Below are 16,778 nucleotides of genomic sequence, written 5' to 3' on the forward strand. Positions count from 1 at the left end.
CAGCCCATCAGAAAAAGCCAGAAGAGTTTGGGGAAGGAAGTGTGTGTGTGTACTATTATGTTCTAATTTTACTGCCAAGACAATGTTGCTCATAAAGATTATTTCTACAACTACTTCAATGAAACAGCAAATGCAGAAAAACAACCAGTTTAGGCATAGCTGGACAAAGAACATTCGGATACTTGAAATAACAATTTCCTACCTCTTCTGGTACAATGACTAGTGGATATTTGTCCTCAGATAGGAAATTGAAGATGACCCACACTTTAAAAGCATCATCATCAGAAAGGAGCAAGGTATTTCTTGCAAGGTTTTTTCTGGCACACAAAGTCCAACACATTTTATTGAATTCAATTTTGTCAAAGTTTCCTTGAACCTAGTAGAAGCAAAGCAGTGTTAATGATTTAAAGATACCCAGTGAGGAATAACAGCAGGAAGATGCCCTAACACCTGCAGAAAGAAAAAAAGTTTGCAAAAGAGACCCAAAGCTAAAACAAAACATTGATTTGGTGGGCCTCCTCAAATGCCCCATAACAGTCGCACCACCACAGAGAATGCTCTGCCCAAAGTAATATATATCACACCTCCTCTGCTTGCTCAGGACAAGTAACAGTTGTGCAGGGTAAGAAGTGCTGGATTTACATACAAGCTGAGCAGGCTGCAGCCCAGGGCCTCGTAATCTAGGGGCAACTCGGTGTCTTGCCAATTTGTGTTGTTGTTTTTTAACAGGCAGCTTTTACTATCTAAGCCTAGTTGCTTTGTAACATTAAACACGTGACATATGAGTTCTGACTGTTCTGACTTTGTGTATAGTGTAATGTTATAGCTTTGATCCCCCTATGAATGTTCTGTGTGAATGTCTTCATTAATTCCATATTTTTGTAAATATGGTTATAAATGTATAAACAATCTTGTATTAATGCTAAAATTTCAGCCTATGTTCTACTTTCATTGAGTAGATAAAGAAGAGAACAAGGTTTTGTTGCTCATGATCAGAGGCTATTAAGTCTGGACTTCCCAAGGTCTTCTAGCCCATAGGTCTAGCTTTAATTGGGACCTATGGGGAAACACTTGAGTGACAGACTTTGCAGTGGTCTCTCTATTCCACTTTTATTCTGCTGCTGGACCTTAATAGGCTACAGGTTGGAGAATCCAAACTTAGTGAGCTCATTACCAGCCTGTCTTTAAAATAGGACAGGGTGAAGCTGAGCCAGCTGTACAAACTGGGCAGAGAATGCCTATGCTAGTTCTGGCTACAAGAAAATCTCTCTTAAGACATGGGTTTTAAGGGCAACTGTGCAAAACTGTTGACATGGCAGCGGCATGGGAATCATGGTTGTTGCTACCCTTATGCTCCCCAACCCAGCCTGAATTGCCAAGTGGAATAGCCTGCAGTTCAGTCTTCAAAGAGTAGATAGTTAAAACCATGAGCCTTCGGGACATGGCATCTTTTGATTTAGCACAGCTTATTGTTAATTAGGGGTTTCAGCTATTCAAAATCCTTACTCTAGCAAAAGGAATGTCTGCTGCTCTTTGCTTCTTTTTGCCTGGGCATTTGTCCACGCTCCCTTGGTTCAACAATGTAGACTTTGTTAAAGGGCAACTCAGTCTCCACAATGAGCTAGAGAAATAATTCATTTGCAATCAGGACCACAAGAGGAAGTGTTCTGAGAGCTTGACCGGTGTGGTCAATAAGATTTACATGGGATATGTACAGCAGAATAACAGATTTCCTTTGGAGCCAAGAGCTCATTGTTTTTTCTTGCACAGATAGCCATTACTTCTCACAGGAAAGTGATATCAGGAGTAATCTATGAATGGGCACCAGTGGGGGGGGGGGGGACAACAGAACAATATACTGAATACAGCCAGCCAGAGTTTCCAGTTTTCTACCAAAAGAATCGGGAGGAGGCGGGGAAGTATAGAAGACCTGCTAAAACGTTACTTGGCCCTTTTTATACAAAATGGCAGTGTTCATCGCCTGAGAATGCTACCCATATCTACCAAACATGTCAAAACCATAAAGATGCAATGCCCAAAGGTGATTAATCCTAAAACCACTGGAGTGACAATTAAACAACAACAAAAAATGTTTTCAAATAAGTGCAACCTGTGTTCAGAAACAGGCTGCGTGCAAATTACCAGGAAGAGGTGAAGTTAAGTGGCAGAATGCAAGCCTTGCATCTCAAAGGTCCAAGGTTCATTCTTAGCATCTCTGATTATAAGGGACTACGGAAGCAGAGCTGGTAAAAACTTTTGTCCAAGATCAGACAGAGTTGGGGAGTTGACTATCGTTCTATGACACACAGAAGTTTAAAGGTTCTGTTTCTGGTATCAAATGGTCATGAGTGTGCATTTAAGGATTTTTGGCTGCAAGGTTGGGAAAGACACCTGCCCGTCACAGTAAATTCTGGACTAAACAAGCCCATCTCCTGATCCTGTAAATCACCAGCTCTCTTGGGTGGAGGGAGGTGGGTGTAATTCAGCATTTTGCATGATGCCCACTTGAGAGCTGCATAGCTGACAGTCTGTGAGGGGGAAGGAAGAGGAAGGAAACAATATTACAGTTTCCTCTGCATCTTGATAGCTAAACAAGAAGCTGATGTCAATCAAGACACTGAGCAAGTCATCACTGCCTTTCAGAAAATCCAGAAATCAGTGAAACAGAACCATTAAAATGAAATGAAACAGACTTCTAAAAGTTCTCACTGCAGTCAAACGTAACTGCAGTTACCAACCAGAAAGTTGGCCTTCCTTGGGTTTCCTCCACTCAAGAACATTGCCTTTAGTTCAGTGTCATTAAATTGTACCTAATTTATTTGCAGGTTTGTCTCTATTCTCCAGACACACTAATTTTTGAGGGGGGGGACAGGTTTTGTAGGTTTCAAAAAAATATTTTCATTCTCATTTAAAAAGAAAAAGTCAAATCAATATTGGTAAGCTACAACACCTGACATGTTCATGATTACAAGATGCTTATAGCATGTCTGGGACTCTTTTTTAGCCTATCAATAAATTTACCTGTACAGCAGTTGGATTTAAGAGTTGCTTCACACATGGCAGAAATTAGCAGATGTGTACCTGGATTCCACATCTAACACACACTCTCTTTTCACAGTTTATGTTACTTTTTCTTTTCTGAATTGTATTCAAGAATCTGGAGAAGTCTTTCTTTGCACATTCATTCTTTTTACTGATATGTAGCAATGATATTTGAAATTGGGGAGAGTGAAGAAATTCAGGACAGTATTTATACACAGAACTGGAGGCACATACCTTTTCCAAGATGAATCTGTTTAAATAAGGCATATAACCCTGATTTGAAACAGGGCCTTCATCATCATCCCTAAAGTGCTCTTCTAAGGCTACTGGGTCATGTGGGACATTCAGCAATGTACACAAGTTGTGAGAAAGGACCTAAAAAAAAAAAACCAAGTGAGAAAATCAATGAGAATGCAACAATATACAGCAAACCATACACATCAGTCAATTTGATGATAGAATATGTTTTCAGTTGCAGAACTGGTAGTATTAAATACATCATCTTCCATCTACAATGCTAAAAAACTAAGGAAGCAGCCATGTTCTAACTTAAGAAAATAAAAATAGAGAGCCAAATTTGGGTTCTCCACCCTCTTATTCCTGGGTTATTGGCAACATACTTTAATCCTCCCCCCAAAAAAACACACCACGCAGCCCATTCTTAATAGGATCACACACAAATATACTTGACCTCTCTGAGATTAAATAAAAGAAAATGCAGAGCATGCTGATTTAGAAGCAGGTGGGATTATATTTGTTGGCATCCTTCAAACACACAAAATCCCCAGTAGTCCACTTCACAATATCACAGGTTATACAGACCTGCTGTACTACTGATTAGTTGGCAATGTACTTCCTTATATTTATTATGGATGCATTTCCTCCTCTAAGCTGAAACTTCCAGGTGATTATCAGTTTCAGAGCAGCGGCAGACCTTGGGGTTTCAAATTCCAGCAATGTTTGGCACCCCGTCTCTCACCTTCCATTCTACATCAGTTGTGGCGCCTCCCCCCTCGAGGCACCACCAAGGCTGCATGCCCAGTGCGACCAAACCAGTCACGCTCCCCTAAATCCTCCTCTGTTCAGAGAGGTGCTGTTTCCAAGTTCTGCTTTCTCCACCCCACTTTGGCCTAATTCTCACTAAGCAGCAGAGATATGGTAATGAGCCTGTGTCTCAACTGAAGCACTTCAGACTGCAGCTGAAGGGTCACATGCTGGAATGCTTCCTCATGAAAGAAGATATTAAACACTGAAATTGACCACATGCGAGGGACGGCTCCACAATAACCCTTTACCCAACTCTCTGTATAAATTTCTTTAAAAAAAAATATATGAAAATTTCAGTCATGCAAGTCCACACCTGCTGTCTGGTGACTGTCATGTGAATTTCCACATCTGCTGTGTGCAAGGTCAGACACCTGTTGGGACTATGAATAAGGAGGTAAGCATGCTACTTCAGACCACAGGTGGAGTTTGCAATAAATTAGCATAGCAAGAAGAAAGATACTCTAAACCAGGGGTCGGCAATTTTTTTCTGCAGGGGGCCGGTCCACTGTCCCTCAGACCTTGTGGGGGGCCGGGGGGCGGCAGGACGATGAGCGGTGCACAAAACGGCTGCAGAGCGGGGCTGCTTTAAATGGCAGCTACTTGAGTGATTACGCTGCTGCTGCTAGCACCAATCAAAGCCCAGACCCCTTCCTCCTTCACAGGGCAGGAACAAGCCAGGAGAAGGGAGGGAGGAGGCACTGCCGCAGTGTGTGTGAGGGAGGAGGGGATACAAGGCACTAACCTGCTGAAGGTAAGCAAGTCTGGTCAGTGTCTTGGATGAGTGAGTGCTACCACCTTGGGTTCCATGACAGAAGAAAGTTGGGATCTAAATGGGGAGGGGAGGGGATACCAATATAATTAACTTAGCTGAGCTGTAATCTGCTGCTTTAAAAGTGGCTTTTGGAGCAAGATGCTAATAACATAAATTAGAAACTAGTAAGCCACTTGTCTGTTTGTTTTAAAAACCAAACTAAATAATTGCAGCAAGGGCTTTTGTCAGCTGCTGGAATAATACATTGGAATCTTGGTATCAAAAGGGTCTGGCAAGGAGGACTTCTGGAAAAACTTGCAAGCAAAATGAAAATACTAAGGGGACCAAGGTAAACAAGATACTTCTGTTAGAACCTGGTGAGACTTTATTGACTATACCAATAGAAGAGATACAGGAAGAGAACCTTTGTGGACTTCGCAGTGAAGCAGATTATTGTTCTTCCTTCTTGTAATATAATACAAATGTAACAGACACATGACATAAATTTATTTGCATAGGTGTATTTCCTGTTTATGTATGCATTTATATTAAACTGTTTTTAAATAAAAAGCTTAATTGGGATATTAGGAAGTTCAGCCTCTCTCAAAAGGGAATAATGTTTTTGCCAATAATTATTTTTCTAGGGTTCACATGGTTGCTAAGTAACTTTCCACATAAAAAGCTCTTACAGTTAAATTTCACAATCTGCCTTAATGGCACAACCTTCATGTTAAAAACTTAGGCCATCAGCCAAGATGTTCCAAATTCCAAACATTATCTATTAACTACTGAATAGGTTCCCAGTGTGCACCTCAGCCTCCATGCCCAACTAACCTGCTAACTTTTTCTGAGGTTTCTTTCATCCTTACCTACAAGAGCAAGGGCAGCAAGCTTAGCATGCCAATGTACAAGTCTGAGAAGCACTCTGAGATACCACCAAACAAGGTGCAACCACAGAGCTCACACAAGTCCTTCTTTCATCCTCTTTCTCCTCACACATACTCATGACAGTTGCCAGATTACTGCCACCATAGTAGATTTACCTTTGGAGATGGAGTTTTAAAAAGTAGTAATGTGAATCAGCTTCAGAATCCAGCAGTCCACGTCCTCATTAACCAGACCACATTTATAGCCAAGCTCCTTGGGTGACATCATATGCATAAGGGTGTGTTTTAGAAAAGCAGCCCTGTTTAGGGAAGCTTTTAATGTTTAATAGGTTATTGTATTTTAATGTTCTGTTGGAAGCTGCCCAGAGTGGCTGGGAAGGCTCAGCCAGATGGGAGGGTATAAACAAATTATTCTTATTCTTATTCTTATTCTTATTATTTTCTTTCAATTCATGGGGAGGAATTTCAGCTTGCCAGAAAGAATTATTCCCCCCTCTCCTCTCTCCACACAATGTTCTGGGGGTGCTCCCAACCACCCCAGAACCAATATGGGGGAACACATGAGGAGAGGGAGAAAACCCATTGCACATGCAGAAGTCCTTGTGCAGACCTTCCACTGATAGGACTCCTTAGCTGAATCCTGCCCATTACATTTTATTTCTAGGTGTTTCGTTCATTCCAAGAGACATATATAGTACAATAATACCAAGTTCCACAATGCCATGGAGCACTGCAAGATGTGTTATTTCCTTAATAAGCTTCTTGCCAAATGTAATCAACTTTCTACTAGCAGAACTTCCTCCTTCCTTGTGTCTCACTGAGTCTAATAATTATTCGCTTTGAATGAACTGCATGATTCTTGTTAGCAAGTCAGGTTTCAACATTAAAATTAGAGAAACATTAATAAGGCGTAATAGTGCTGGGATGAAAAACCGACAGGGTACCTATGAAGACTATACAGTAATAAGCAATCTATAATTCCATCCAGAAGAGAGATGCTGTGATTTTACTATGTTGATGTCTGAAAATGCAAAAAAAGTAACTGAACAAAACTTATAACAGTATTCTAGAAGGACAATTAAATAAATATACTAAGCCCCATCAACACTACACGATGTGACTTCATCATAAAGCAGTGCAAGAGCTGGTGTGATGCAGACAACCTTAACTGAGAAGCATCTTAATTCTCCAACTCCTTGCTTAAACGGCAGGGTTTTTTCCTCAAGGACTGTCAACATGAAAAGCAGGAGAAAATTGACACTATAGCTTCACACAGACATTGGATATACCAGGACCCCATTGTACTAACTAGAGTCTATTCAGAGTTGCTCTGAATGTTACAAGTATGAGGAAAGAACAGAAAACACAAACACTTTCTGTTCCCTACACTTCTCCATAATGCCCAAAATACAACACATCATGTCTCCCCTTGCACTAAGGTGAGCATGCACCTGATGCAGGGACAGCTTGCATCTCTCACTGTTTAGGCAGTGGGGGTGGGTGGGTGGCAAGATATAAACATTCTGTTTGGGACATTACAGAGAAGTACAAGGAACAAGAAGAGCAAGGTGTTTGCACTTCTCTTGGTCAGTCTATCTACACCACAATGTCCAAAGCCACTTCCAAATCCCAAGGCAACAATTTCAGCATATGCAAACTAAGTACATGAGTTTTTGACCGGTTTGAGGATCTGTAACTCCAGACATTACGCAAAATGTTCCAAATGTTTTTTTCAATGCAAAATGTTTCAAATGTTGGCACTATTCTGCCCAAGAACAGTTGCACAGAACAGGACCAAACACCACACAAGTAAATCAAAATACCACACACAGGAAGAGCTGGTGGGGTTCTGTTTTCCCTTACAAATGCAGATAAGAGTTCAGAAATAATCATGTTTGCTCTCACAGCTCCGCAGCATACCAAGTCCCCTCAGTTTCATTGTACAGCTAGAAAGACTTCTCTGAGCTATTGACAGGGTTCAGTTTGGCCATCAGCAGCACAGACTACAGCTGGCCCAGTAATCAGCACAATGACCTACTGTCTGAAGCATCCCACAGGTGTAGAGCCCTATTCAAAATATTTTTCAGAGCTGGCTTAACCAGAGGAATTTAGGGCCAAAAGTGTCTGATGGAGTGTGCCCAAATTCATAGATCAAAGTTCCACAAACTGTGTGAGAGTTCTGTGGAGAACACTCCTCGGAGTATGTGGCAAGAAAAAGAACAGGCCCTCTTCACTACTTCTCCTGTTTGTACTTGAATAAGAGAGCAGTATAGAATCTCTGCCTCCCCAACACTGGCAGGCTCCACACAGAGCTGGAACAAAGCCAATTCTTTTATTTGGGTGCCTGAATGTTGTGGGCCACTGGGGTAGAAAGAAAAGTGTTGGCCACAACAAGCAACTAAAGAGGGAGGGAGCGGTATTTGAGGCATTCTTATGGTGCAAAAGATAAAATCAAGTTTGTTAGCTATGAAACACGAAAATGGAAGAACTGTGATAGCAAAACAGTACATATTAATCAGCTCCATTACAATTGTGCCTGGCAGCCCCAATCGTGGCCTGGGATAGCCTGGACTACGTGCTGTACATCTACAAAGCACAGAAAGATGTACAAAAATAATCACCAATTATTGTCCATTAATATTTCAAGAGACGTCAGAGAGACAACAGGATTCTAGGGTGCAAATTTATGCTGCAGACCAAGAGCTGTTCACGTTGGATCTTTAGCCTGACATAACTACTCATCTAATAATTTTTTAATGGAAAAGGTTCCCTTCCCAAGTAACTTTCCTCAGATAGTTTGCCTTTGCTTCAGAGCAGCCTGCTACCCAACTTCAGTGTTTAGAACAGCAGGCTACAGGGGAGAAAGAACCATTGTTCAGTGGCAGAACACATGCTCTGTTTGTATGCAGAAGGCCCTGGGTTCAACCCCTGCCATCTCCAGTTAGAAGAATCAGGTAAAAGGTGGTGGAGAAGTCATCTGTCTGATACTCTGGAGAGCTGCTGCTGGCCAGAGTAAGTAATACTTAGCTAGACGAGTAAACAGCCAGACCTGGTAAAACTGTTTCTTCCTAAACTATTCCAGAAACCCGAGTCCAGTCCTACCACTGGAAATAATGAATTATGAAGCAGACAACAACAAGTAATATTAGAGAATATTCTAGAGGAAGACATTTTGGTATCTGAAGCAGAACAGACAAACAGACTTTTACAAGGTGGTAAATACAGGCACAAAAATAGAAAGCTGTATTACGCAGTGCCAAACCACTAGCCCATTCAGCTCAGTTTTGTCTACAGCGAGTGGCAGCAGTGGTTCTCCATGATTTCAGACTGGAAGTCTTCTCACAGTCCTAGCTGAAGATAAGCAGGATTGAATCTGGGACCTTCTGCATGCAATGCAGATGCTCTGCTCACAGCTACAGCTCTTCTCAAGTTGATAATTAGCTACACTGCTTAAATTTTATGCCCTTTAGCAGTATGCCAAATTCTGCCACCTAAAGCAAGCCTTCTCACCCCACCTAACCACCCAAGGGATTAACTGAAACAATCAAACCATACATCTGGTACTGAAGTGATTTGGACCATAATCCAATAATACTTTTTAGCTAAAGCAGTTACTCTAGTTCCACTACATTAAATGGGTTATTGGTACTGCCTAGGTTCGAACAGATCGTACTCATGACTGCAGCATGGTGAACAATCTGTGAGATGACACATGGCAAAGCTAGTCACACAATACTGCAAAGTTCCACTGAACCTACTATGACAGACAGTCAACACACCAGTAGGGTTGTGTCAAATGGCCCTGACTGGCATGCCTCACAGAAAATGTAACGCATCAGGTGTAAATGTTATACTAGTCAAGTTAACTCATCCTCTTGAATTGGCTGAGATACAGGGCAGCCAAACCAAAGAGCAACTCTGACTTAATGACATCTTTATTAAGACACTTGACAAAAAAATAAGCAACCATTTACTTCCCTTTCAAGATTTGTCATAAAAGATATTGCTTGATCAACACTATCTAGTAGCTTTAAAACCGACTGGTCTGAGTAATAAAATTATTTTATTGACGATGAGCCTTTTATTAAGTGGGCCAAACAGCTTTTGAGTCTCAACACACCTGCTTGCTTTCAAGACACCAACTCAGCCCTCCTGGAGTTCCTTCTTTGATGGGCATGAAAACTCTCATCTTGGGTACCCAAGCAGTTTAAACAAATCATCTCGTTAAAGCAAAACCTTCGCTAACCTGTTCTGCGAGGAGCTCAAATGACAACCGCAGCGAAGTATTGCAGGGCTGGCACCCTCCCTGTGGCTGAGAGGCTGTTACTTTACATTCCCTGGGAGACCCTTGCAGAGGGCCACTACCTCAGTCAGTGGTAGAGCATCCTACTTGCAGAAGGCCCTCCTGCCCTGTTCAAGCCCCAGCATCTCCAGGTGGGGCTGGGGCAGACTCCCACCTGAAGAGCCAGTCAGCCTGATGGGCCTGACTCAGTATAAGGCAGCTTCCTGTGCTCCTAAATAGGAAAGTGCTTCTCCTTCCTTGCTTCTGAAACGGAGAAACTGAGCCCAGAGCAGCTCTGAACAATGAGGGTTGCCAAGTCCAGGCCCTGAGGAGGAAGACCCTGTTACCTATATTAATTCCACCAGGGGAGCTTTCACCCATGTTAATAATGCTGCAATGGGTGGTCGTCTCACCAGATTTGGAGGAGGTGAGCACTTTGCTCCCTTAGACCAAGAAAGGGGACCGTCTGTTTTGCAAGACAGGCCGGGGGATTTGGGGGGGGACCCCTGCTCTTTGCCCTCCCTTTCTATTCAGTTTCCAGAAGCGCTCTCCGAGGTGTTGCGTCTGGAGAGCCCCGCTCAACCACCCAGTTTTTGCCACGCCAGCCAGCCAGTCCGTCGTTCCTTCCTCTCTTTCTCTCTCTCCCCGCTGCCCCGCCACTTCCCCCCGGGCCAGCCGCCTAGAGCGCTCCGTAAAAAGGGAAGTGCCTCGCCGCCAGGAAGGCAGAAAGCGTCGGCCACCGACAGCCCAGGAGGCAGGAGGCGCAGCCCTGGCTGGAGCTCTCCCGGCGCCCTGGAGGCGGGAGGGCCTGGCTGCCTCCCTCCTGACTTGCCTTGAGCTGCGACTTGGAGACTTTGCCGCTCCTGTCCAAGTCGAGGGCGGTGAAAGCGTGCCAGATGGGCTTGAGCAGCTCGTCCTTCGGGCTCCCCATGGCCCGCCAGCTGCAGCGACTCCGCGGCGCTCGCTCCCGCCTCCTCGCGCCTCTCTCTCCCGGCTGCCGAGACACGGGTGGCCGCCTCGACCTGCCCACCCGTAACCGCGCCCAGCGGCCAACCCCGACGCCGCCTTGCCAGGGCCGGGCGGAGGAGGGCGGCGCGCGAGGGAGCGCACGGCCTGCAGGCTGCGTCCGCTTCGCGAGAGGGCGCCTCTGCCGCCGCGCTCAGGAGCCCTCGGGGCGGGGAGGGCGCTGCTTTTCCTAATCGCTGCCGGACCTTCCAGAGCCTGGCGTCTAAAAGTGGACCCCGGCCTTGTCTCTGATCGTGGGCGGGGCTGAATCTCCAAGCCGGAGAGGTCAGGTCCTCCTCGGGGTTGCAAGACGCAGAAGTGCCCTCCCCCCGCGCGCGGAATCAGAATTACCGGACTCGGCGGCGAGGCTCAGAGTTTGTTGTTGTTGTTTATTCGTTTAGTCGTGTCCGACTCTTCGTGGCCCCATGGACCAGAGCACGCCAGGCACTCCTTTCTTTGTCCATGGAGTTTTCTTGGCAGGGATACTGGAGTGGCTTGCCGGTTCCTGCTCCAGGTGGATCACGTTTGGTCAAAACTCTCCACTATGACCTGTCCATCTGGGTGGCCCTGCACGGCATAGCTCATAGCTTCTCTGAGTTATTCAAGCCCCTTCGCCACGGCAAGGCGGTAATCCATGAAGGGGAGTCTCAGAGTTAAAGGTAAAGGTACCCCTGCCCGTATGGGCCAGTCTTGACAGACTCTGGGGTTGTGCGCCCATCTCACTTAAGAGGCCAGGGGCCAGCGCTGTCCGGAGACACTTCCGGGTCACATGGCCAGTGTGACATCGCTGCTCTGGCGAGCCAGAGCTGCACACGGAAACGCCATTTACCTTCCCGCTGGTAAGCGGTCCCTATTTATCTACTTGCACCCGCTGGTAAGCGGTCCCTATTTATCTACTTGCACCCGGAGGTGCTTTCAAACTGCTAGGTTGGCAGGCGCTGGGACGAGCAGCGGGAGCGCACCCCGCAGCAGGGATTCGAACCGCTGACCTTTCGATCAGCAAGTCCTAGGCGCTGAGGCTTTAACCCACAGCGCCACCTGTGTCCCCCCAGTCTCAGAGTTACTTCCACGTAAATGGGCTTAGAACTGCAGCCTTCGAACAACAAAATGACTTGCACTCCTTGGCAGGTTTTGAATAAACATCCACAAATTTATTAGTAGACTATATGACAGACAAGGCAATGATATGTACAATTTTTAACATGTGGAGAATGATATGTACAAAGAAATCAGAGGGGAGCTGAGGGAAGTCCTTAGGGGGTAGGGAAGGGGGGAATAAAAAGGGGGGAAATGTAATTGGTTATTTCGATTAATAAACTGTTTTGTTAAAACTGTTTAATAAAAAAAAATTTTTTTTAAAGGAACTGCAGCCTTCGCTGAGCTGAGGGCTTCCGGGGATGATCTCAAAAGCTTTGCCTCCACTGATATTATCAACATTTCTCTTTTCTGAAAAAGTAGCAAAGATGTGGAAAGTGGAAACAATCTGATGCTGGAAGAGATGCAGTATTCTGACCTCTCTTCCCTCTGTCAGCTTGACTGTACAGGGTGGATTTTTATTACAAAATACTTTATCTTTCTTTTGTTGTGTGTATGACTGCTTTTTTATAGGTAAAAGTACCCCTGACCGTCACGTCCAGTCGGGGACGACTCTGGGGTTGCACGCTCATCTCACTCTATAGGCTGAGGGAGCCGGCGTTTGTCCACAGACAGCTTCTGGGTCATGTGGCCAGCATGACTAAGCCACTTCTGGTGAATCTATTGTCATATTCACCTATTGTGCTTTAGATGTGAGAATAAGATCCCACTTGTTGTTTAGGATTTTCCCAATATGTTTCTAATTAACATATTTTTTCTATCACTGCTCTAGACATAACAGTGGTATCCATTCTTAACCTGAAACTGTTCTTCACCTGAGGTACCACTTTAGCTAATGGGGCCTCCCGCTGCTGCCATGTGATTTCTGTTCTCATTCTGAGGTAAAATTCTTAACCCGAGGTACTACTTCTGGGTTAGCAGAGTCTGTAACCCGAGGTGTTTGTAACCCGAGGTGTTTGTAACCCGAGGTACCACTGTATTAACAAGTTTCTAGGAGTGTTCTAGAGCCAGGCTATTTGTGTTAAGCCCTCCATTTCTGTGCAAACTACCTTTTCTCCCCATTTCAAGTCACTAAAAAAACCCCATGTGAGCTCTAAGTGTGTTTAACCTGAGACCAGATAGATATAATTATAGATGTGTGCAATGATCTGGTGAGCAAGCATAGAGAAATCAGCATCCAGCCTTCCCCCCCCCCCCATTAAAAAGGATGTGCTTGCATTTCTGTAAACATACAGCAGAGATGTGGAGATTCCAAGTACAAATATATTTTGTCTTTAATGAGGTGCGCTATCAACATAGTTTGTGAATGTTTTAATTTAACACAAATCTTTTGCGCATTCAGACTTACCATCTGAAAATTCAGAAATATGTTCTGCAAATCCAGTTTATAGTTATTTCCAACCAAACAGGATAATGGTGCTTTTAGGCAGTAGCAGGGAAATTGCCTCACCATCTCCTAACGTGACTCATACCTTTAAAAGGAAGCATTGAATAGACTCTGCCTGGTTCAGCAGAGAAGGTTACCATGACCTTTCCTGTAAAAGCTTCATGACTCTTTGTTTAGCCAATTAATAAATATTTTTGCAGCTAGACACTACACAATTGAAAATGTAGGCTGCCGTCCTACTGAGCACACTTACCGAGGGTGTACAGATGAGTAAAGTATGAGGAAATCGGACTGGTAGATAACTTTCCCCCCCAGCTTGGTTTATCATCCAGGAAAGTGTCAATCACCATCCTGAAGTGATTGTCACCCAGATTAAGTCCTATTGCAAGATGTCTTATTGCTTGAACTTTTATTTACTTCTCTTAGCCTCTACACAGATGAAATTAAGTTTAAGCAATATTGAAATAATCTGGCAGCGCAGCCTAAACTTGAAAGGAATATGTCCTGTTTGTTTGTTTATTTGTTAAGACTTTAACAATTTGAAACCTGGATATTTAAAGGACTTCTCCCACAATACTAGGCACCTACTGATATTATTGTCAGAGGGCCTGCTTCAAGTTCCATTGCCACAAGAAGCCAAATTTGCTAGGGTATAAAACAAGACTTTCAGCTGCAGCACCCATAGAGTGGATCATTCTACACTGGCAAGGCCTGGCTGGCCCTCTTTTTATTCTGGTGTGCTTCCCAAAGCATTTTGTTTTACCACACCTTTCGTTTTATTTTGTTTTCCCATCCTCTGGGGTTTTAATATCTGGATTTCTGATTAGTCTTGATTGCATTATGGATTGCTTAGTGTGTTGACTGACGCTGTCAGCTGCCTTGGTGGCCCCATGAGGGGCTGAATGGTGGGACAGAAATATTTTAATTACCGTATTTTTTGCCCTATAGGACGCACTTTTTCCCCTCGCTCTCCAGGCTTCAGAAAGCTATCCACTAGCTGTGGGAGACGCAGCTCTCCCACGGCTAGCGGAGAGCTTTCCTGCACCCAGACGTTTGGGGCGCGCTGAGCTCAACACACCCCAAGCTTCGGGCTTCGCGCAGTGCTCCGCTAGCTGTGGGACTTCAAGCCGTGCGACTTCGAGCAGCTCTCTTACAGCTTACGGATAGCAGCTTCCCCCGCCCCAGCCCCGCACCTGGGGGGGAAATAATATTTTTTTCTTTATTCCCCCCCCAAAAAAACTAGGTGTGTCCTAGGGGCCGGTGCGTCCTATGGGGCGAAAAATACGGTAATTTACAGTGGCATAGCGTGGGGGGTGCAGGGGGGGCCGGCCGCACCGGGTGCAACATCTGGGGATTAGGGTTAGGGGGTGCAAATCCACGGGTTAGGGGCGCAAATTCACATGTTAGGGGGTGCAAATTACTTGCCTTGCCCCGGGTGCTGACAACCCACGCTACGCCAGTGGTAATTTACAACACACTATAATATAAACGTCTGCTGACTAAGAATACCATAGGCATCAATAATTTACACAAGATCAAACAAAGCATTCAAGGTATACAGGCAAATGACACTGCACAGATAAAGACAGAGCAGGACAGCTGCCAGGGAAGTCATCTAAGGGTTTGGGACATGCCTAGAGGAGGGCAACAAGGATAATGAGGAGCCTGGAGACCAGGTCATTTGAGGAAAGAGTGAACAAGTTGTATATGCTTGGTCTAGAGAGGAGCAATTAAGAGGTGACTGATGGTCATCTTCAAATATTTGAAAAGTTGTCATATGGATGGAGCAAATTTGCTTGCTGTTGGTCAAGAGGGTACAATAGGTTAAAATGAGGTGAAAGGGGATTTGGATGTTAGGAAGAACATCCTGATAGTAAAAGCTATTTGACACTGGACCAGCTTGTCTCAGTAGCAGACTCTCCTTTGTTTAGGAGTTTTTAAGCAGAGGTTGGAATGTTGTAAACACTGGATTTCCTACATCAATAGGGGGTTGAACCTTTGAGGTCAATTGGGGGACTTTGAGGTCTCCTTTCAAGTCTCTGTGAATAGATTGACTTTTAAAGAGGTGCACTACTAGCTACTGTTTTTGCATAAATAAAATACATAACATGAGAATCTGAGCTTTTCACAGTAAAGTGGAGTAATGCAGCTTGTTTTTGCACCTTCCTTCCCCTGCTTCATGTTTCAGCCAGAGCCTCTGTGTACACTGCAGCAACTCAAGTGTGAAAATAATAAAAGAGTCATGCAGCACCTTAAGGGCTAACAAATTTATTATGGCGCAAGGTTATGTGCCCCACTTCGTCTTGTGCAGGACGTGAGATCTTGGTTGCCATTTAAAGAATAAAACTGTAGGGAGGGGACATCTGTCATGGATGCTCCCCACCCCCCACACTGCAGGAGGTTGGACTAGATGACCCTCGGGGTCCCTTCTAATCCTACAATTCTGTGATTCGATGAATATCAATGAGATGCAAAATTTGCTATCACAGCTAATTAGTGCTTCAATATACAAATACACAGGCATACCTCTAACCTTCTACAGTGGCAGGTTGCTGATATGGTTGTATTAACAACTGTAGTGAGTCAGGGAACCTTTGTGTAAATAGACAATGGTTTTAGCTTCATAAGAGTGTCCAGTCTAAAAAAAAAAGGGGGGGAGAAAACCATAAACCAAAAGGTGTCTCTATTAACTATTTATCTATTCACCAGTAGGTGTAGCTGCAGCCTTCTGAATGAAAATACCCTTAAGTGTCAAATTCTTAAATGAATCTAATTTCAGTCTTTCACTTCAAATAGGTGAAATGTCAATTGTAAGGGACCACGAGGGTCATCTAGTCTAATGCCTCCTTGCAATGCAAAAATATTTTTGCCCAACATGTGGCTCAAACACACAACCCTGAGATTAAGAGTCTCATGATCTGTCAACTGAGCTATCTCTTCTTTGAGTAGGTTATACATTTTGACATGAAGTACACATTTTTTTGGTGCTTGCACTGTTGTAACGTGCCCTAGAAATGTGCTAAATAAAATTGTAGCATGGATATGGACACCTCAGCTGCTACCCACTTCAAGCGCATAGCAGATGATTTTCCCATTTCCACTTTCAGAGTAAACAAGTCCTGCTCCTTCATGGCAGTAACATCACCACTAATATACCATATGGACGAGTGACATGGGCAGCCATAGATTTGGCCAGATCTGCTCATTTTGCATAACTAGAGTTGTCACGTCTGTCAGCATTTCTTAGTATAATTTATACATGCTTAATACTTACTTTATGTA

General features: G+C 44.2%; 1 protein-coding gene across 2 annotated transcripts in view; it reads right to left on the reverse strand.

Moving 5' to 3' along the window:
• SWAP70 (switching B cell complex subunit SWAP70) overlaps positions 1-11,019 on the reverse strand; it is a 32,962-nt gene extending 21,943 nt beyond the window's left edge. For both annotated transcript variants that reach the window (XM_081918495.1, XM_081918494.1), the window contains exons 1-3: positions 10,842-11,019; positions 3,277-3,417; positions 203-376 (exon numbers count right to left, since the gene is read on the reverse strand). In XM_081918495.1, the coding sequence (XP_081774621.1) occupies positions 203-376; positions 3,277-3,417; positions 10,842-10,940 (414 nt within the window). In that variant the 5' untranslated portion in view covers positions 10,941-11,019. The remainder of the gene's footprint in view (positions 1-202; positions 377-3,276; positions 3,418-10,841) is intronic.
• Positions 11,020-16,778: the final 5,759 nt, after the last annotated feature.

The sequence above is a fragment of the Podarcis melisellensis genome (assembly GCF_964234715.1).
Source record: "Podarcis melisellensis genome assembly, chromosome: 1".
NCBI classification, from domain to species: Eukaryota; Metazoa; Chordata; class Lepidosauria; order Squamata; family Lacertidae; genus Podarcis; species Podarcis melisellensis.